The sequence below is a fragment of the Myodes glareolus genome, chromosome 4, assembly GCF_982192425.1.
Source record: "Myodes glareolus chromosome 4, mMyoGla1.1, whole genome shotgun sequence".
NCBI lineage: Eukaryota > Metazoa > Chordata > Mammalia > Rodentia > Cricetidae > Myodes > Myodes glareolus.
This window is the reverse complement of record NC_142029.1, coordinates 45,807,058-45,830,338: the sequence shown is the minus strand read 5'-3', so window position 1 is coordinate 45,830,338 and position 23,281 is coordinate 45,807,058. Positions and strand designations below refer to the sequence as shown.

The 23,281-nt window shown below is 41.4% G+C and overlaps 1 protein-coding gene across 1 annotated transcript in view; it reads left to right on the top strand.

Moving 5' to 3' along the window:
- The window catches only part of Me1 (malic enzyme 1), a 113,561-nt gene that overhangs the window by 67,087 nt on the left and 23,193 nt on the right, over window positions 1-23,281 (top strand). Inside the window, exons 7-9 of the mRNA XM_085689482.2 lie at window positions 10,614-10,723; window positions 17,437-17,534; window positions 18,949-19,062. Coding sequence (XP_085545608.2) covers window positions 10,614-10,723; window positions 17,437-17,534; window positions 18,949-19,062 — 322 coding nt within the window. The remainder of the gene's footprint in view (window positions 1-10,613; window positions 10,724-17,436; window positions 17,535-18,948; window positions 19,063-23,281) is intronic.

The following is a 23,281-nucleotide window of genomic DNA, read 5'->3' as shown; positions in this document are numbered from 1 at the left end:
ATTCTGGGCTTTGCAGATGCTGCAGACTGAAGCGCTGCTGACCTGCAGGAGACCCAGTGCAGCCTCCAGGCAACCAGGCTTTCCCATTGTCTCCCTCTCTTTCTAGTAACCCAGAATGCCTTCTGAGTTACTAGAGGGGCTTCTGAGGGGTTATCTCTAGGACAAGAGAGCCTGGTCCACTCATACAGCTGTCTTCTGACTTCACTAAAAACAAAACAACAACAAAAGCAAGCAAACAAAAAACCAAAGATAATGAGAGTGGTAATTGTCCATTTCTGAATTTTGTGGAACCCTGTGGCATTACTGTGTAATAAGTCTAGTGTTGAAAGAGCGCTGTAGCTATGAAGAGGTCTGAGGTGAGACTGTCCCCAAGTCAGGGCCCATTCCTTCTTGAGATCTTGTTTTGTAGTAAGATTAAGAAGCTCTTTGTCGGATTTTTGTGTGGAGTCCCTGCTTAGATGTCTTTGCTATAACTTTTTTCTCTTAGCCCAACCACAACTTCTATTCTTTTAAAATTAACTAAAACTTTTGGCTTTATTGATACATGACTGCTCTTTGGTGACATTCTTGTTTTATGAAGTAGCAATCAGCTGTAATCGACTCTTCCAGGTTCCGTTATCATTATTATAAAGTGCTGAACAATTTAGGACTTTGCTTCTGTTTTAACAGTTATATGGGCGGGGTCTTTTCAACTCTTTGGGGCCTTGAAAGCTACTTTCTAAGTAAGGATGAGACCTGGCCCATGCTGTTCTCCCTTCTTGCAGATTCCCAGTTTAGATCAGCATGTGGAAAGCCCCATGGGGGGAATTGTGTTTCCTTTTGCTTAGAGCCTCCAATATCATTTGGTCAGTATTGCTTGTTTTTGCAGAATCCTACTTAATGTACTATACTTCCAGTTCTGGTCACCCATGTCCTCAGGTGATTCTAGTCATTGAAGGATTGAAGCACAAATAATAACTCAGAGAGAAATAAGGGTTCAATCCAAAGATCCAAAAAGCAAAACAGCCAACCACTGACTCTTACCTTGACCTCAGTCCGAAATGGCGATCCTGCCTCCAGGAATCCCTGAATGAAACTGTGTCTGAGTGGTGTCTCCCCTCCACCCCCTGTTTTATAATCTTAGCCTCTCTAGGGCTAAGATTAAAAGTGTGCACTACTGGGATTAAGGGCATGCACCAACCAGTTTCTATGACAACTAGTGTGGCTACTGGGATTAAAGGTGTGTGTTACCACTACCTGGTCAGTAAGGCTGATTAGTGGGGCTATTTTACTCTCTGATCTTCAGGCAAGCTTTATTTTTTAAAATACAAATGAAATGCCACTATAAAAAAATAGAAAAATCACTTTGATAAGGGGACGGTAATAGAATAGAATTTGCCTGCCATAAATATCAAGCTTTTGCTTATTTCTTAGCAATCTTAGGAAAAAGAGATCTTGAAATAGAGTAGATCATTTACTCAATCAGAAGGCTGAGGTTGCCGTGTTCTGGCGTGTCAGCTAACTGACAGCTCTGAGAAAGAATGAGGGTGGTGATCAGGACACAGCGTAAGTAGAAGCAGATGAGTCCCGATGAGGAATGTGTTCTAAAACAAGCAGTCTCTGTGCTGCTGAGCTGATGTGTGACAGCTCGCTGGCCTTGGACTTGGAAGACAGGACAGGGCTTGGGTTTTTTCTCTTCCCACCACTTGTTGCAGACTGTGAAATCTTTATGTGCGCTAAACTCAATGAGGCATTTTCCTAAAGCTACGGAGAATGTTTCTCCAGTGTTACAGTCAAGATTCTTTAACACACACACATACACACATATATAGGTCTGTGTATCGAATATTATAAACAAAACTCCAAGAATACACAAATCGTAGAGACAAAAGATCTCAGAATACATGCTGATTAGCAATGAAAAGTATTCCCACTGGAACAGCGTATTATCACTGAGTATTTTCTTTGGGATCATGCAGCCTGTTCTAGAAGGTCATGGCTACTAATCACGACAGGTCACTCAATCACAGTTTCATAGATCACCATGCTTAATCACAATTATGATAAATAAAAGATCACACTGGTCAAACAATAACTAATATTTATGCGGCAGAGGTGTTTGAATCTCTCCACTGTGTGCTGCAGTACTAATAGTTTGACTTCAGAGATGAAACTGAAGGATAGGGAAATTAACTCTCCCATTGCTGTCAAGCAGTAGAGCTGGACCGCAACCAAAGCAGATCAGACAGCAGAGCTTTAAATGTAGCGAAGTCACTCGTGGTCTCATTGCATGTTTTCATCACACCTGCTGAGAGGGGTCCCATAAGAGACGCACTGTGGGAACTGCTGTGAAATAAATAACAAGTGTGGGTTGATTAGGGAAGGCGCAGCACGTTTGAGGAAGAAAACTGGGCAGAGGGCCCTCAGACTGACATATACCCGGCAAGATTTTAGACAGCATAGTAGAGATTTGTTGACCACAAAGATCCTTTTTAGATGAGTTCCACAATGGGTAGGAATGACTGGCTCCATTCCCACTGCTGAACTTAACAACTGCCTAAAGGCTCCTCAGGAAGGTGGCTGGGGCTGCAATACTGCGACTGATCTTACATGCATCATGGCATGAGAAATGGAGGCAGGAGGATCAGTTCTTGGTTATTCTAGCTATGTAGTGAGTTTGAGATAAGCCCACAACACATGGTGCCCTGTCTCCCTTGGGAACATCTGAGACTCAGGATTGAGGAAAATGCTACAAAAAGATACATCTCAACTGCTCCTCCCAAGCTCTAGTAATATCACCATAAGAATTAGATGTCACTCCGTATCCATCATATTTGTGTAAATATCCACATATATAGAACTTAAAAGCAATATTATATTGCGTAGAGATGTAGAATGGCCTTTCAGAAGAATGGGGAAGGGTCTTTTTATCCTATTGTTAAAAAGAATTAGGTTTATTTATTCTATTCTTTTATGCGTATAGGTGTTTTAGGTGCATGTATGTATGTGGTGTGTGTGGGTGTGTGTGTGTGTGTGTGTGTGTGTGTGTGTGTGTGTACCTGGTACCTGCCATGGTATCTGCAAAGGTCAGGAGAAAGCATTTGGGACTAGAGTTATAGATGGTGCATGCAGAGCCTAGAGTTCAGCCTCAGTAGTCATTTCTCATGAGTTGTCTACTTTGTTTAAGAGGCAGGGCTTCTTGGTGATTAGGTCTCACTAGTTAGGGTTAACTGGCTGACATGGAAGCCCCAGGTATCCAACTGTGTCTGTGTCCCCAGTGCTGGGATTTTAAACACATGCTGTCAACCTGGGTTTTTTTTTTTTTAATGGTAAATTGTGAGGATCAACCTGAGGTTGTCATGCTTGCAAAATGGACTCTTTACCAACTGAGCTTTCTTCCCAGCATCCTCCTTGTCTTTTTCCATACCTGTTTCCTGTTGCTCTACATACCTGCCCCATCTCTTTACATACCTGCCCCATCTCTTTACATACCTGCCCCATCTCTTTACATACCTGCCCCCATCTTTACATACCTGCCCCATCTTTACATACCTGCCCCCATCTCTTTACATACCTGCCCCATCTCTTTACATACCTGCCCTCATCTCTTTACATATCTGCTTCCTGTCTTGATATTTCTGCTTCCTGTCTTGATATTTCTGCTTCCTGTCTTTTGCCTTCACTTATCATACTGCAGGGTAGAAATTTTGGAATTTGTTCTTGATTTCTTCTTTCTCATCTTCTACTTCTTTTCACCTAATATTGTCCATTCTGTATTCCGAATGTTTCTCAGATCCATGTATCTCTCTCTGTCTACATTCTCATTTCCAGATGGAGGCTTGGAGTTCTGCAGCCGCCTCCTCAGTGAACTCCCTGCATCTATTCTTGCCAGGCCCCAATACACATATACCCTGATTGTGACGCCCTAGTGTAGATACTAATTGATCGTGCGACACTCTGCTTCCTTCCTTCCGTTGGGGATCAAGTATGGACTTCTTTAACACAGATTAAAGGCACAACAGAATCCAATCCTGTTTACCTCTCTATTCGTAGTGTTTGCTTTGTTTCCTTCCAAATTCTGTGTTTTTTGTCATCTTTAATTGACTTCACTTTCTAGAAGGTGCCATAGATTTTGTTAATTCTAGCATTGAGCATGTTTCCTCTGCCTTTGGAATTCTTTCTCTTACTAAGTCCCCTGGACCTTCTCAGCACACTTGCCCTGCTCTGTGCCTGGGTGCCTGGGTGCCCAGCGCTTCCCAGCTGTAGCAATCATCACACTTCCCATTGAAATGCTCGATCACTCTGTGCTCTAAGGGCGCAAGTGAGTGTATTGAAAGCTGTTTTGAGGGCATTTGACAAATGAATAAATGAGGAAAGAAGGACAAGGTTTCTTTTGGGGTATAACAGGAAATAAATGAGGTCTTATTACAACTAGGGCTTACACTTAAGTAACTTGATTAAGAATTGGGGGGCTGGAGATGGCTCAGAGGTTAAGAGCATTGGCTGTACTTCCAGAGGTCCTGAATTCAATTTCCAGCAACCACATGGTGGCTCACAAGTATCTATAATGAGATCTGGTGCCCTCTTCTGGTGTGCAGTCATACATGCAGGCAGAACACTGTATACATAATAAATAAGTAAATAAATACATAAATAAATCTTTTAAAATTTTAATGTAACACATTTTCAGTGGGGAAGGAAAAACATTCCATTACTTAATCCTTAAGAGGATTACATCTGATGAGTAGATGATTGCAGTTTAATTTTTATAATGCCTATGGTCACAGAGGAAAAATCAAGAGATATCATTATAATATAGTTGAAAGAATACTAAGAAATGTGACAAGAATACCTACTTATGAAACAATGCAGGTATAAGGTCGCTGGAACTAGAGGCATTTCATAGTGAATTTACGGAAGACGTGGGTAGGGCTCTGTTCTTACATGCTAGGGTATATTGGATGTGAAGGGACGCATGGCCAGAGAGAACTTGAGTCAATTTAAGATCACTTATGCTAACATTCAAGACTACTCATCTTCTGAAACTAAACTTCATTGCATTTTACTTATTTATTATTAATTTGGTGGGGGGTGCTCACGTGGCACAGCGTATGTGCGGCAGTCAGAAGACAGCTTGCAAGCATCGGTTCTTATCATGCCCGGTTCTGGGGACTGAACTCAGGTCGTAAGCTTAGTGGCAAGTGCCTGTTGTTGCCAAGCCATGCCACTGGACCTTTTATAGTCTGAAATATAAGAAGCACTGTTCTCCTTCTGAAGTCCTTCAGTGTGATGCTATTACATCTCCTAGTACAGCCTCTCAAACTCCCTGATTTATTCCTCCTTCACTTTTTGAGTCCTCCCCAGGGTCAAATTTAAGCCTCCATTACTTAATGCTATCTTCCTTAAGCCCTTGCTGGGCTCTCTGTGTGCCATGGACTGTTACTGGATTTGAATTTTTGCGGTGCTGAGGATTGAACCCAATACCATGTGCATGGTAAGGGACCTCTCTGCACTGAGACTGCACTCAGTCCCATTGATTGCTTTTAATCGAAACCTCTTTAAGACTGTTTGTATGCTTTGTGCTCCCAGTCAGCAAAATTTATGTTTCTTGTTTGCTGCTAAATTCATTAAGTATCTTCAAGCCTCAGTTTATTATCAAAATGGATCATTCAAAATAACCCCCGCCAATGAGGGAGTCATCCTTATGACGTACTGTAGGCCTCGGACACTGGTGCCATGCATGTAACACATCCTAAACATGATTTTACCCAATCTTTCAGGAAAGTCCAAGCATGCATGGTCAAGTTGGTTGCATGAACTCTCAGTCTTTTAAGATTAAAGAAAGACTACTGTTTTTACCAACATTTGTTCATGTACACCTAACCACGCGGGACTTGGTGTGTTGAATGCACACAAGTGCCACCTTGCTGGTGTGATAAGAGTGTTCTGATACCCGAATTCAAAGGTATGGTGAGATGTAGCTCAGGGTCAAAGTGCTTGCTTAGCATGTGAGTCCCATGGCCTGCAGTCAGCCCCTACCTTACCCCTCTGAGCAGTATGAGCTCACTAAATGCTTCATCCTTAGTCATGAGGAACTCCAGTGTCTTCATCTGTAAAATTCATAATGACAGTGCCTTCCTTGCTGAATTGCTGAGAGAATTAAATTAGATAATCCCCCTGAAATGTAGACCATACTGTCTGGCACTTAGCTGGTTCTGGCCATAGCCATTAGTCATTGCAGTGAGGTGGTTTCCAGACTTAACATGGCCACAAAGAACACATACTCTAGAATTTTACATGTCAGTTTTAGGATATTTTGTTAGCTTTTAAAACTATTTATATCTGCTATTTCATGTCAAATTTTGATTGTAAAAAGTAGGTTCTCTTCACAGTTATGTAGAGGTGAAATGGCCAAATCTCGAGAGTTCCATCACTTCTGATTTCATAGTGATTAGGCTGCTTTCAGTTAGAACAAAGTATCTTTCCATGACTTTATTTTTATTACATGGTGCAAGATGCACATTTCCCAAGATGAATTCAGAAAGCCTCTTCTTAAATCTCTAGGAGTGAAATCAGAACTAACTACCAGGTAGGAAAAATTACAAAGTTAAAATGGGTGTGTGGCATCTTCCAGAGGATGATTCTAAAACAGGCGTATGAAAATGATAAGGTGCCCTATGTACCGATTTACTACCTAAGACTGTTCCCAGATTACACTGAAGAAGCATTGTAGATTTATAGCTTCATACACTGTGTCCTGAACACTGAAGGCAAACCACACTGAAGGGACTCAATTTCAACCACAGAAAAATTGTAACAAGCCCCAGACCACCAAACCAAGTAAGTAGTAGATCCAGGAATAGAACCGAGAAAGCCCTGAGGCCTCCTCACAGACCACAGGCTGCTTCTTCTGAACATAATGATAGAGCATCTGCTGCTGTTAGCCCCCCGGACTGTGACACACCACAGGAGCAAGCCGTACGAGGGCTTGCCCAACGACACAGTTTTTGGTTTCTGAAGGCTCCTTAGAAACCAGAGAATTACAAAGTAGTCATCACAAACATTGACGGCCGCTGACGGATACTTGTGTTCCGGGTACTTAGTTGCCACCACAAAGTTTGCTTCTCTGCTGGCATTTTCAAAAGTGACAATGTGGAAATGTTTCTTTTCAGTTCTTTATAACACTTTCATTTTATGAAGAGCTTTCTTGGAATATGAAAAATGGCACCAGACACACGAGTACAGTTGTTTTGTTCATGGTTTGTCCCCACTCTCCCAGTCTCCCCCAGTCCTTTCTTCTGTCTGCCCTCAGTCCTTTCTACAGCACCAAAACACTTGCTCCCAGTGTCCACCTACTTTTGAAGATCTAATCTTTTTGCCTCGCTTTCTCAGGCCGGAAGTGCTTCTGTCATAACTATGTCATCTAAAAAAATTTGTATTTTTTTGCATTTCATCATTTTATTAAGTTGTAAAAGATATTTTATTACTTGGATTATTTTCTTTGTGAAGACCATTCTTTGAAGTTCCTGCAGTAGCTTTATCTAAGCTGTCTTGATTTAGCTTCAGTCCTGAAGAGTAGTTTTCATCCTGTACTGTATAGGATGGCGGTGATTTTCTCTTAGTCATTGAGGACATTGTCTCACATTTCATAGTTATTTTTGTTACCATTAAATATTTTTGGAGCTCTCTGCTATAGAGTACTTATTACTGGCCTTGAACTGAATACATATTTATCATTTCAGACAACCCCCATAGCAAATCTGTGAAAGATCGTATTTACATCTTTCTTGATAGGAAAACACAGGCAGAAAAATGAAGATACATGGTATGCAAGAATGCCAGGAGTTCAGTGGAAGCTCTGACTCCGAGACTATGGTCCAGAACTACTGTAGCAGCCAAATTCAAAAAAGAATAAAGGGGTAACCAGCCATATTCAATATTAAAGGTATTTGAAAACAATATAGGTGCAAGCAAGGTAGCATTTTCTTATGGATACACACAGCAGCAGACTAAGGACACTCTCAGTTGTCATTGTTATGCTTTGTCATCATGTGTCCCTGTGTCCTTATCTGTAAGATGGGAATAACGGTGACAGCCCGTGCTGTAGTTGTGAAGAGTAACCGTGTTTTCTATCTCATAAGGTGGCGAGACATTTGCTGTCATTAGCAGTAGTATAGAGAAGCCAAGAAACAGAAGCCAACTCTTCTCTGTATCAAGCATTGTATAGGAGGTGAAGGGAGAGGATGGATGGAGTAGGAAATAAACGGTGCTAGTGTAGCTGAGGAAATGGTGCAGAAAATGGATACTTTCATCATTACAAGTGTATGGCCTAGTAGTCAAAGGTAATAACAGATCTTTAAGTTAATCATTTCCTAAATCCATGATGGTATTAGAAGAAAGCTTGGGTTATAAATTGATGCACATGCAGGGGATGTCATAGGCATGCTATCCAAAGGTGAGTCCATATGTAAAATCATCAAGTACTCTGATTCCATAAAAACCTGAAATTTCTGTAGCAAAATCAACAGAATCACTATTTTAGTTTCATTTCTGTTGCTGCAATTAAAAATTACTCTTGACCAAAAATCAACCTGGGAGAGGAAAGGGTTCATTTGGCTGACAGTTCCAGACCTCAGTCCATTATTGAGAGGCATCAAGGCCTGAATTCCAGGCAGGCCCACCTGCTGCTCCACACAGCATTGTCTCTGTCCAAGGCACTCGTTTCCCAGCCGGAGAAGTCCAGACAGCAGCACTGAGGTTGCTGGTTGCTGGCTCACAGAGCAGCTTACACTCCGCCAGCTTCCATGTCCAGTTCACACCAGCTGCCCAGAGTCATTAACAGTCAAACAGTCCCCACAGACGTGTCCACAGGCCACTGACCAGGCCTCAGTTGAGACTCTTCTCTCCCATGGTCTCACACCATATCAAGTTGACAATTAAAGCTGTCTAGAACAAATACCATCCAAGGGATTAAGGGCTCAGTGTAGTGACTAGGAAAGCTATTTGTAGGCATATATCATAGAAGATACTATTTTTAAAATATAAAAACTTCTCTTTAGAATAATAAAGGAGCAACAATAATAAAAATGAACCAAATAACATACAGTTTCCCAGAAAGCCTTAAAAATTACCAAGATATAGAAGAAACAAAGAAGCAGAAAGCAATATTGTTTCATTAGTAATTAAAAATTAGACAAAACCCTCCCGTTTTCTACTACAGCAGCCCTTGAAGAGCAGCCAGGCCTTTGTGCCAGGGTCTTAACAAGGCCACAGGTGACCAAGCCCCTCGGCCAGGTGAGGTGCAGTCACTGCAGTGGGCACCTCACCAAGCACAGTAGCAGGTGTGCTGTGAGATCTGAGAGGTGCAGTGTGGCAGGGAACACTCAAACTCCAAAGGCCGTCTTGAGTTTGTCAGCACATGGGTGAGCATAGCATCCTCCAGGAGTCAAGAGGAGCCCAGTGGTCTTCTGGCTACCTTGAGCAAAGTCGATACCAGAAAGGGCTGAATCCTTTCCCTTCTCTGTACATAACAAAACTTTGTAGAGGAAGGGGAAGGAAGAAAGATTGATTCAATCCCAGCTTCACCTATGAATATGATAGTGCTTTTAAGAGGTAGACTATTAGGGACAAATTTGTGATAATAGTAATATTAGTAAATATAATGGATGAAAACAAAGGACTGATGGACCCTATGGAGATCTTAGTCATGGTGGTCGGGAGAGATGGAGGAAGAGGGAGCTCCGACAGCCTTCATCTCCACTGTGATGTTGGCAACTGGGGCTTTCAGTTGTCCCCATAGTAGAAAGAAGTGAGGAACGAGGACAAAGTTCGGTGCTTTGTAGTGAGAACTTTGACACTGTGAGGTTGAAAGAAGCCATAGCTTCATGGAGATAGTCCAGAAAGAATAGGCGTGAAGAAGGAAAGCTGTTTCTTAGTGAGGTGTAGACTGGTACGGGGTTGAGCACTCGTGGACAAGGGAGACAGCATGTGTTGAAGCTGTCTTATCTGAGTGCTTGTGTCCCACCAAAATCCATACGCTAGGACTAAACCCCATGTGGAACTCTGAGGAGGCGGGGCCTTTTGAGGATCGGTCGTCATGCCTGGGTCTAGTGCCCATGTGAAGCGTGGTAAAGGGAAGGACTGCGCCGCTGCCTCTGCCCTGCAAGCACACAGCAAGGAGATGCCGTCTGTTTGGCACATGTTAGGTCGTGAGAAAATAATAGTCAGTTAAAGCCTCATTAATTTGTCAGTTGGCTTCTAAGAGCAGCTAGAAGCATGGTTTCCTGAGGAACAGTAATCCTTTGTTCATACGTAACATTTCTTTTATTACATTTATACACTTTTCTTTAACTCAGAAGATTTTGTTTCTACTGAGTTTCAAATTCCTTGAGGATATGGATCATATTTTGGACTGAATTTTTGTCATTTGGAATTATTCCACAGTACCAATCCACTCCCTTTTTTGTGGTAAGTGTGATGTCAGTCCTTGATGATAATGTGTTATACATTTATGCTAAGCATCCAGAAAGGACTTTTTTTTTTAAAGAAATTGGCCTTTTCATACAGGGTAGATTTAAATGTCTACTTAAAATGTCATTTCATTAACTTCTAAAATACATGTTTTTGCCTCATAGATATGGGATGAATTGCCTTATTCAGTTCGAGGATTTTGCCAATCTGAATGCATTTCGTCTCCTGAACAAGTATCGAAACAAGTATTGCACATTTAATGATGATATTCAAGGTAATCACATTTCACTGTGTATGAATCAAAAATAGCATCTGGTAGTCTCCAGTTGATGAGAGAAATGCGATGACCATCTGAGCAAAGGCAGGAGGGGCACAGAGAAGACATCTAGAAAGATCATATCACAAAGTGATCTAGACATGCGAGACACACAGGAACTTGGCATGGAGCTCTAGGCTCTTTGTTCCCTACTCCTCCATACATATCAGAAAAGGAGGAACAGAGTTAAAACCCGTATTTACACTCAGGTAACTATTCTAATACACCAAGAATAAACTGAGGGACTGAAGTTGCAGGTGACAGTGCTGTAGCCGGGCAGGTTTGTGGAGTGAGGCGTTGTGAGAGGGAGGGAGATGTTGAGCTGAGGAGGTGCATGTTAGGGATCCGATAGGTTACAGACAGTACACTGTTATTTAAATCAGAAACTTCCATATTTTCACAACTTTGGGAGGTCGGTAATTTTCAAAATTAATCTTTTGTTGTGAATGTATTGTAATCTCTGAAAAATTGTCATGGGGGTAAGAAAATATATGCTTTAAATCTCATCTGCACTTAACAGCTTCTACAGTGAAATATAAATTCTTCAGTGATAAAGCAATAAATTAAAGCTTAAATAAACACTATCATTGAACTATTTCAATGAAATTATAGAATTATGTACTTATGCATATAAGGTATACATACAGGAGTCCAACACGATAAACAGATGAAAAATAATAACATCTGAAATTAGTTCACAGCTTTTTATTCAGATCCAGTAACTATTAGGTACCTGTTTAAAAAAAAAAACAGGATTTATGTTGGATTATTTTAGTCATAATTTCTGGTTCTCTTTCACATTTGAGAAAGCACCCTAGAATGTACCATATTACATATACATGAGCTCCCAGAAATCTGAGCAAATCTCCAGCTATTGTGACCTAATAAAGTGTGAAAATGGGCTGCACGTGGTTTAAGGAGATAAATGTAATTCCCCTTAGCTGTTTTCTAAGCCTCACTCCAGGAAGTGCTAGTTCTCTGTTTTTTGGGACAGGTTCTCACTCTGTACACATGGACCTCAGGCTCCCAGTGTCCTATGGGCTGAGATCTCATGAACCGCCAGCCTAGCATACGAATAGCCTGCTGAATCCTAATTGACAGTTCAGGCACATGCTGCGGCTGTGGACCTTTGTCTGAGCCGTGTGTGGTTTTCTATTCAAGCTCCTGTTTTCTGACCCTCGCTGTGCTCCCTCCCTCAACATCCAAGCCTTATATGAAAGCCTTAGGAACCTGTTTCATTCGGGTTAGGTAAAAGGACAAACAGGCAGAGGGTGTCACTTAGTTCTAGCAACTTGAAGACCATGATGGCTTCCATCTCACTGCTGTGCTTGTTCTTTCTTCAGTTTTGTCTTAGTGTCTCCGTAGCGTCCAGCACTGTCATTTGTCCCGTGTCGAGCTGCTCTTGCCTGTTGTCACTGCACCTGCCGATTTCTCCCTACTGCTTTGGCTCTCCCCTCTTCCCTTTGGCTATCCCTTGGCAGAGCACTTCAGGCCTTCCCTTTGGCTTCAGTACTGTTCTCCTAGGCCCTATTCTACATTCTGACGTTCATCTCTCAGTGTTAGTTCTACATTTAGGATTTCTTTGAACTCCAGGGTGGTATGTTCATCTGTTTATTAACAGCTCTTCCTGGATATCTCAGAGTTACCTCATTCTAAAACCATTCCAAAGCAAACCCATTTTCTCCCCAGCCCAACCTTCTTTCCCTATGGCCTCCTTTCCGGTGAGTCATTTTGGCCAAGTGTTTCCTGTCACCAAACCACCCTGGTGCCATATCATAGAAGTCGATATCTTCCATTCATTTATCTGTTGCTGATGTTCTAAGAAGTTCATCCTTGTGCACGCTTGCTTCCTCGTCGTGCATAGTTCTTGGATAGTCACTTTACAGACAGCTACAGATTTTTTGGAATTGAGTATTTAGAGGGTTTCAGAAGGAAATCCAGAATTTCCAGGTGCTAAGAAGTGTGAATGTGAGCCATAAAAAGGAAGTCTGGTTTGAAGGTGTTGCAGCCCTGACTCTAGGGTACCCTGGATGATGATAGAGTAGCTTAATGCGCACGCATTCTGCTCTTTGCAGTGCAGGCTGATGTCTGTAAGTCACTCATCAATTCATTTCGAGGCAGTCTCTATAGCAGCCTCCAGGGAACTGTTGAACAAGCCTTTTGAGGGCTGGGGATGTGTATCAGTGGTGGACACTTACTGAGCATATATAATGCCCTGGGGTTATCCTTAGCATTTCAAAAACAACATAGCAAACCCACATCCTCTCTTATAATATTTTATACCTTCACACTTTGGTTCTCACAGAATATGTGTAAGGATGTATAAGGATGTTAAGACCAACATTACATGATTGAGAACCATTATACAGAATTTAATGGGAATCAGAGTTCAGTTTAAGAAGGTTTAAATCACCAAGCAAAACAGAAATTGGAGTGACAATTTCTATCTATCGGGACCAGTAATTAAGGTTAGGGCCCGGGGCACAGCAGGAGTAAAGCCTGGAAATCAATGCAGGAGTCAGTGCAGAGAAGTGTGTGAGGCTGAAGGCGCTTGCCAGCGTGGAGGCAGTAAAACCACTGATCTCCACCCTCGCTGCCTGCACACAATGCCTGCTTATTTCCTCACAGGGATTTCAGAATAATACTGCCGTTAGGAGGGAAAACACGTGGTTGAGAAAAGTCACCTAATGCCTTGATAGAGAAAGCCTACGGGAGTCTTCCAGTTTTGACAGGAAATGAACAAGCCACCCTGAGCATCTCTCCCTTTGAGAGTCGCATGCCTGTGATGGGTGTTCTCCTCCTATTCCTCTTTTATCTTTTGAACCCTCTGCTCTTCCCTTCATGCCAAAGAATGTTGTCCATGAAAAGAGTTGTGCAGGTTTTTCAGCCTGCACTGCAGATCAGTGCTTTGTGTCCTCTCCTTGGAGGGACTGTTTTGTCTTCTTTTGAAACAGAGGTGTTATTTAAAGACACTATTTTATAAAAATTATTTGATTAAAGAAAAACATAGCTAACTATACTAGCAATATAAAATAATCTTAAATGATACTGGGTTTGCTTTAAAGTCATTTGTGCTTTAGGCCACCCCCTCGGGGGTTTTTCCTGCCTTTGTAGCTCTTCTCTTGCTCTGCTGAGATTCTGCTCTGTTGCTATCTGCTGGCCATTGCTTTCTGTTAGTATTCTCCCAGTTAAGAATGTGTGTGGTCCTCCATATCAAGTAAATGAATTTCACTTAAGTCTGTTTCAGTATAGCGTTATTTCCTGCCCTCCACTATGTCTGCTACTTTTTAGTCCACATCCTTGTCCATTTGTTTTCAAGTCTGTTTTCTGTCACTTTAGTGCCGTTTGTAGGGAAGAGGAACGCTCGTGTGTCACATTCTGCCATTTTCCATAGGGAACCTTCCCTGCCTTTGTGTCCTGCACATGCTTCTGCTGCTCTGGGTGCCTTCCCACCCAAGCTGTGGGCATCTCCCATGCCCCGCGCGGCTGTGTCCAGGGCTGCGTGCTCTAACGCTGAGCTCAGCCTGTGTAAGCCTCTTCCTCAACAATTCTAGTGGCTTCTGATATATTAATAACACATATGGATTATAGTTATTTCATTACAAATTGGTCTTGTTAATTATATAACATAATTTGTAGTTCTAACTTGATTTTATTGTTGTTTTTGAGACAGGCTGGCCTTGAATTTTCCATCATCCAGCTATAAACTGAGATTATCATGCCAGCAGTTGAGGTCATTCTTGGTAAAAGATCAGAGAGATTTATAGCCACAGCAAATCTTCTGTGTATATTAAAGACATATTACTTGCAAATTTATACTGGGATAGAACATCTCTTATCCACAGTATTTGGTAGTAGGAGCATTGAATTTCATATTTTTCCTGATGTTAGAATGTGAGTTTGCATATATATATATATATATATATATATATATATATATATATAGAGAGAGAGAGAGAGAGAGAGAGAGAGAGAGAGAGAGAGAGAGAGAATGAGACATTTTGAGGCTGGGATCCAAATCTAAACACAAAGTTCCTTTGTGTCGAGGGTATACCATATGCACATAAGTCACAAGTGATGTCATACCGCATTTCAGCATTTGTGTTCTAGCCACGAATCAGATCACGTGCGAGATGTGTTGTCATGTCAGGGCTCAGAGCACTCAGAGTTTGGGGACCGGAGGGAAGGCTTAGCAGTTGGGAACATTTGATGTTCTTATATAGGACCAGAGTTCAGATCCCAGCACCCACCCTGGCCACTGCGGCACCATATTCTGGCCTCTGTAGACTCTTGTATACAGATGCAGACACATACACATGCATATTCATACAATTTTTAAAGAATCATTAAAAATCTGAGGGTCTGAAAGAATGGGAATTTTATGTCACATAGCCTATAGAACTTTGTAAAAATTTAGAAGAAAGTCCGTCTCTTTGATATTGTGTTAGCAGTGTTTAGTCCTATTTAACACCAGCAGTCCAAGGCAGGCCTTCCCTCTGTGTGATTTAAGTTTAATTTTAATATAAGAATTTAAACAACCATGTGATTTATTTTGCAAACACATTTTTATAAAATTTTAATTTTCTGCACTTGCTTTTCTACAAAGAAATTTAAAGTAGCCACAGGATATGCACAGGAATCATGTTCATGGGTTGGAGAGATGACTCAGTGGTTAAGAGCACTGGCTGCTTTTCCAGAGAATCCTGAGTTCAGTTCCCAATACCCACATGGTGGCTCACACCCATCTATAGTGGGATCTGATGCTCTCTTCCAGCATAAAGGCGTACGTGCAGATAGAACACTCATATACATAAAAAATTAAAAAGATAAATCTTTAAAAAGTCAGGTTCACATTAAAGTTTTGGTAATGCTAAACTATCTTTTCAATCTTACCATCTGATGTTATAAGAAAAGACTAGACATTCCATTATGTCACAAGGAAATGCTGTGGAATATACATAAAGTGATTTAGTATCCAGCACAGAGAGAGGAGACTCGTTCTCCCTGTTTAGCCATGTCTGCAGTGAAGCATTTTAGTAGAATGAGCTGACATCACCACATGACAATGGCACATTATACTTAGACAACACAACCTCTTGTGTCTGTCTCCAAGTGTCCAATCCCATGAAAAACAAAGCACAAAACCGAATAACACCAAGTAGTGATGCTGGTAATGAGCCAACACTGACTTTTCTTGTGACATTGGGACACTCAGTAGGTGTCTTGGAATCATATGATCCCAGAGTTGGAAGTGAGCTTACAGTTCCTCACATGTAACTTCGGACTGGCTTTCGTCAGAAGAACCCAAGAAGAGATAGCTTGAGACGCTGCTTGTGAGTGATTACTTAATATGGTAACTTGACGTCTGTTCCTCCCTAATTTTGTTAACAGTTCTCACGAGCGTATCTTGGTGCATGAGACAGACATCATGACATATTTCCTATATAAATCAGCCATATTTTGTACAGAGTTTCTTTTGTTGTGGTTTTGGAGATTTAACCCAGGCCTTCTGTGCACCAGGCAGACATTCTGCGCTGAGTCATCAGCTCTTGAGACTTCCATTTTAAATTATGCACAAAACAGTGGGTTTGCGCAATGTGTGACTTGTCACAGTCATGAACATTTCAGTGGTCTTCCTTGCATCTATTCAGGTCTAGATTTTACCAAGTAAGGGTATTTTATGCTGCTCCCTGGAATGATATTGAAACAGTAGATTGTTTCCTTGGTGGTATAAAATGTCCATAAAGCTGGAAGGCATTGCAAAGAAAACCTGCAGTTGTATTTCAGGAATCAAGCTGTGTTAGAGCAAGAGCACCACTGCATATCTGCGTATGTGGTGAAGTCCTAGGATTAGAACGGTGCCACTTACTTTCTTGTGTGTGATGAGAGCAGCCGTACCCTACTGTACATGCATTCGCTTATCACCTAGGGTTCTGATAGGAGTTGTACGTAGAAAAACAATTAAAGAATATAATAAAAAACATATTTCAATTGCTATTATTGGCTATTTTCAAATTTAAACATTAAATTCCAAATATATCTGAAACATCATTGCCACTACCCCATCAGCAGCAAGTGTTTACTGTGTGCCTCCTTTGTGTGGAGGGGATCACCAGTGGATTTCAAAGCCTCAAGACTATTTAGGTGAAAAACTTCAACAGTACTAATTACTCTTCTGTATCATACAACAAAATCATGTTACAAATGAGCAAAACAGATTAAACAATAATTTTTCTAAATTCTTCCAGCTAGGGCGAACTGAAATCCTCATCATATCCAAACTCAAACTAAGTATGGTGGCATATGTCTATAATCCCAGCATTTAGGAAGCTGGGGCAGGAGGATTGCAAGTTTGAAGCTATCCTTGGCACACACAGAGTTTAACTTCTGCCAGGGCCACATGAGGCCCTACCTTAAAAATCTAAAACCAAAAATGAAAACCAAACATAACCGAAACCCATGCTGTCACCTACCATCCTAGGGTCCCTTTGGGAAGCTTTCAAGGATTTAAGCTGTGGTCCTAAAATACTGGTATCCCTAGCCTAAGATTTTTGTCACATATGTCTGTCCCTGTTACCCTGTCATATGGTGGTCTGAAGATGTGGATAAAAGCTTAGAATCCAGCAGGATCCATCTGAGGATTGCTCAAGGATATTTATCACTTGTTTTAGGAACAGCGTCTGTTGCGGTTGCGGGTCTCCTTGCAGCTCTTCGAATAACCAAGAACAAGCTCTCTGATCAGACAGTGCTGTTCCAGGGAGCTGGAGAGGTACCTGCCTGTGTACTGCTTACTGCGTCCCGACTGATAAGTGGCTAGCTTTAGCTCGGTACTTACTCAAGGTCTCGTGTTCTCCTAGTGTGACAGTACACAGTAGAGGGAAGATTCTGCAAGCTTTCAGGCAGTTTACAATAACATCACAGGAGACTTTGGAATTATAAAACATTTTGACAGTTCAAACTCGTGAGATTATCAAATGTTGCCTTGACTTTGTTATGCATGTTTAAGGCTTGATACAGAATGAAGTTACCAATGTGTGCTGTGTACTACATACGACAACCTCACTGAATTTAAGTTAGTATATCTGTCCCCCACTGTCACAGTCAGAAGTGTTCACAGCCCCTCACAGTCTAACCTGTACATATATAACTGTAATTGTTTTTAAGGAAACCATTTTGAATTAAAGATACATAGTACATCAAAACTATTCAACATTATAACCAAGACATTTTAAATAATTAGAAGAAATTGAAAATACTATAGCTAGTCATTTTGAGAAAAAATATAAACTTAATATAATTATAAACAAAACAAGTTATTACATGGGTAGAAATGTGTACCTACTGTTTTCATTTTACTTATTTTGAAATTAAATTTGTGAGCTAGAGATACATGAAAACATTCAGAATGTAATCAGAGATTCACTTTCAAACTGAAATTACAGTCCAACCTACCTAACAGCCCTGATATGTTAGTTCTATTCTGGTAAGCCCCTCTGTATTTCTAGAAGTTTCTGGTGAGTGACACAGCAGTGTTCCTGGTTGGATGACTTGTGAGCCCTGGTTTGTTCCTGAAAAGATGAGGTCTGTGGCATGTCACAGCTTGTCTAGACTTCATCTGATTCCAAATAAGATGGTTTCTTAGTGTTGGAAGACAGTTTGCAGTGCTTTCTCTGCCTAAATTAAGAGAGTGGATAAATGCCGGGCAACACATATTTCCTTTCAGTCTTACGTTGTTGTCTAATTAAGATCCTATCCAAATGAGCTTGCTTCTTAGTTCAGTTGAAGGAGCAGCTTCCTGACAGTAAGCCATATGGTCCAGTGAGCCAGGCTGCCAGGATGATTGTGTTAAATGCAGTGTTTTCTTGTTGCTCCAGTCCTGACTGTCTAACTGCAGTCAGATATACTGACAATCAGGGGTGTCACTGGCTTGTCTGTGATGACTAGCAAACTGTATCACAGTGTTTGTGTTGTAATTAAGTGGAGTAAATAGAGGTCATTTTGTCCACCCAATGTGACAAAAATGCTTAGCTCCTAGTGCGAATTCGTGACTAAAGCTCTGAAACTCAGCGGACTGAGTGCTGTTTCGCAATTCCTTACTAATGGACACGATGAGGTGATGTGTCACCCTCGACAAGACATGCAGAACAAGTTTTGAAGTCTTTATTTTTATACCTTCTTTTTAGGCTGCCTTGGGGATTGCTCACCTGATTGTTATGGCCATGGAGAAAGAAGGTTTATCGAAGGAGAAAGCTATAAAGAAGATCTGGTTGGTTGACTCAAAGGGGTTGATAGTTAAGGTAAGAAAGAGTCCCTGTATGTGCCTGTCCTAATGACCATTCAGCAGGCTGCTCATTGTTCTCAGTGCCTCTTTAAGAAGCCACTTTGAAAGATCAGCATTTATGGACTTGGGAGTTCTGTCAGTAAAGTGCCGACCATGCAAGCACAAGAACCTGAGTTCAGTCCCCCAAACCTAAATTTCAAACAGCCAAGCACAGTGTCACAAGCTTGTAATCCCAGTGTGAGGAAGCCTAGGCAGGTAGCCCCCTGACCTTGTTGGCCAGCTAGTGTAACCTGCTGGATAAGTTCTAGGTCAGGGGGAGAACCTGTCTGAAGCAAAAAAATGGTCAATGGCGAACAATGAACTGTGCCTGAAGTTGTCCTTTGACCTCCACATGTGCCCTTACATACATGTGCATCTGCACACCTAGATAGTATGTGCACATGCGCGTGCACATACACACACACACACTCACACTCACACTCACACTAATAAACACACATGATCATGCCATTCAGGTGTACTGATGTACTCCTGGATGAAGAAGAAAACCATCTCAGGAATGGCTTCCACTGGGAGTGAATCCTCACAGCCCCGGATCCTCAGTCTGCTAGGATCAGCTTAGCTTTCCTCTGAAGCAGTTGGCTGCAGACCACAGATGAGACACCTACACAACACACTTTGGGAAGAGCTCTCTATCACACATGGCAGATTAGGAAGGAAGGAGAGGGTGCAGGAGCTGCCCACATACCTGCTGTTTGCCACAGTTCTTGAAGTTGCAGGGATCGTGAAGAGAAGGACTTAGTAGATGGACTGTTTATGCGACGGAGGGCTTCCTTTGTGCAGTCATTGTGAAAACCTAGTTGTGACAGGCATGCAACCTGGCTGCTGTCTGACTTCTGCCACCTGGTGTGTCACTTGCTCTTCTTTAAACTACTATAAAATACATGCAAATCCCCTTTTATGTGAAGACTGACGGGTGATAGGCTGTGTTTTCTGCAGCACAGCGAGGAAATGACCTGAACGTGACTTTCAGGAAAGTAATCCTCCAGGTATCCAGAGCTTTTGAAAGTTGATATTGCTGAACTGATTGTTTCCGTTCTTGAAAATCCACCCTAAAATTAGTATGCTTATATTGTTGTAGGTGTGAGGATGTTATTAAGACAGTATTTGCAATTGTGATGTTTCATCATACATTAATTATAATGGTGATCTGTTATACTTCCATAACGTAGTAGTCAAATAGTTTATGGAACAGCTGCGATGTGACACACATGTTTAAAACAAATGATTCAATATATCAGATTAAAAAGAAAATGAATGTTTTATAGTACTTGATTTAAGTATATGATATTGAAAGATACAGAAGACAAATATCATCTGTATTTAACTTTTCAAGGTTATTATTACAGTTGTTATAAGGCTGGAGTCCAAGCCCAGGGCTTTGCATATCCTAGGCAAATGCTAGACCACTGAACTATACCCCTTGCTCCTAAAGCTACTTTGTTTGTAGGGTTTTTTTGAATAGCCCAGGTTCTTAGCAATTGTAATTCATAAAAACTAGGAATAAATGTTTAAAATGGTCATACATTGACAAATTTTTCCTTATAGGAAGAGAAGTGTATGTAAAGCTATCGGTTTCAGGTGCTGAATGTAACTTTCTTTTTTGAGATAGGATTTCTCTTTGTCCCCAGAATACCTGAACCTCGCTCTGTAGATCAGGCTGACCTCAAACTCACAGAGATCTGCCTGCCCTATTTCCCAAGTGCTGGGATTAAAGGTGTGCGCCACTACCATCTGGCAACCAGCAAGTGTAGCCTTCTTGACTTAAAGATTTGTTGCTTTCAAGAATCAGAATGACTGTAAACAATGTATACTGTGGTCACATCACATGCATTGTAGTTCACTGCATGAAATTTCCCAATGTCCAGGCGTTGTTTTAGATTCTAGTAAGTTTGCAGTAAGGCATTTGATTTCAGGATGTTCACAGCATAAAGGGAAAATCAAATTAGCGGCTGCAGAACAGTGGGCAGATGCTGTTACAGAAGTGCTGTCATGGTGCCATCGTGCATAGGGAGACACTCCTTGCTGCTGTGGAGAAGAGGGAAGGAAGACGGAGGCCCCACAAAGCATGGGCGTTTCTAAGGCTAAGTTGAAGAGTTCCGAGTTACTGTAAAGTCTCCACAGAGATCTTAAATTCATCCCAGTAAATGAAACTAAGAGGAAGCATGGTGACAGTCAAGGAGAGTCCTGACAGGTCTTTACAGTCACACGTGTAACTAGTCCACACCTAACAGCAGTTTGCTGCGTGGTGACAGTCATGGAGAGTCCTGACAGAGGTCTTCACACGTGTAACTAGTCCACACCTGACAGCAGTCTGCTGAGTGAATGGGGGAGGGCTGTCGGTGGTGGACTGGGCAGCTGCTAAAGAATAAGTTCTGTAAGAGACTGGGTATAGAGTGGAAGGGAAGCACATGAAGGAGACAGGGCACATGAGTTCTGAGAGGGTGAGCAGAAAGGCGGCCTTCTCAGTCCTGACTGCATTGTGCAGTACAGCCTGAAAGAAGGTACAGGGAGAAAGAGAAACAAGGTTCAAAGCTCTTGTAATAATTCAGAAAAATTAACAGAGGGTTGAGTAAGAGAAACTCGATTCTATAGATATTTAAAAGGAAAGGCTGGCATACCGAGGGCTTACGAAAGATGGAGGGATAAGGTAGAGGGAGGACTCTAGCTGGACTCCCAAGACTTCTAGATATAAGGAGAATTAAGGGAATTGGAGGGGAAAACAGTGGGAGGAGGTGATACAAAGCAAGCTCAGGATGCCCATGGAGTCTGCAGTGGAAATGTCCCTTCAGCGGTTGGAGATCCAACTCTGACCTTTTGGAGAAGATCTGAACTGGAGAGAGAAATGTAGGGACTGTTTACACACATGCTAGATGCCACATAAAACAACAAGTCCCAGGAATGTATGACATTCAAGAACCCACATAGTGGGAATCCATGACTTTAGTTTCCTGTGACATTTTAGTGTGAAAACCACACAAGTATGCATAGCTGTTAGCATAATTTTAGCATAGGTCTGTGGAGCTGAGGCTCCAGGTTCCATGGCTCTCAGTACTCAGAATGACTGCAGCTGATGGCTAGACCCAGCTGGCAACCTTTACTTATGTCCTTTACCTGCCAAAATTTAAAGGTGCATATGTTGTACTTGCTAAGATAAAATTGCTGTGGGATGATGCTCTTGTTCCTGAATAGCTTTGTCACTCATATTGGTTTAATAAACATTGAAGGATACATGGGGCAACCAGACTATAGACTGAAGTTTTCTGTCCTGCCCAGTCCTGCAGCTGTTCAGTCCCAACAAAACACACAGAGGTCTACATTAATTATAAACAGTTTGGTCTATTAGCTCAGGTTTATTATTAACTGTCTCTTACAATTAAGTTAACCCATAATTCTTGTCTATGTTGGCCACGTAACTTGATACCTTTTATCAGTGAGGCATTCTCATTTTTGCTTCCTCTGTGTCTGGAAGCAACTGCAGACTGAGCCTTTCCTCTTCCCAGACTTCTAGTCTGGTTGCCCGACCTGTACTTTTTGCCTGGCTACTGACCAATCAGCATTTTATTAAACCAATACAAGTGAAAAATCTTGTATTTAGACTAGGAGAATTCTGGGGAGAAGAAAGGCAGAAACACAATTGCCAGCCAGAAGCAGAGGAAGCAAGATGAGAATGCTTCACTAAGAAAAGGTACCAAGCCACATGGCTAAATATAGATAAGAATTATGGGTTAATTTAAGTTAAAAGAGCTAGTTAGTAGTAAGCCTGAATAATAGGCCAAACAGTTGATAATATAAGCCTCTGTGTGTTTCTTTGGGACTGAATGGCTACAGGACCAGGTGAAACAGAAACTTCCATCTACATGAAATTATGTTTTAAAAGGCCTTTGTACACTTAATAGCCTGTGCACTATTTAATATAAAAGAGACATACTAAGATTCAATTAATCAATGCTTCATGCCATTAAATAGCTCAAAATATTGTACTTATTTTTGTTGGGAAACTAATAAATTGAGACAAGCTAGAAAATTAGCTTAGTCCTGCTTTCAAATTTACGCAACTATTTTGTGTGCTGATTTTCATCTTTAGTTCAGTCCTTTCACATCTCCTGAGAGTCAGTAATAACTTTATTAGCTTAAGGTGGGCTTGCTCATAATATATTAAAGAAGAATCATAA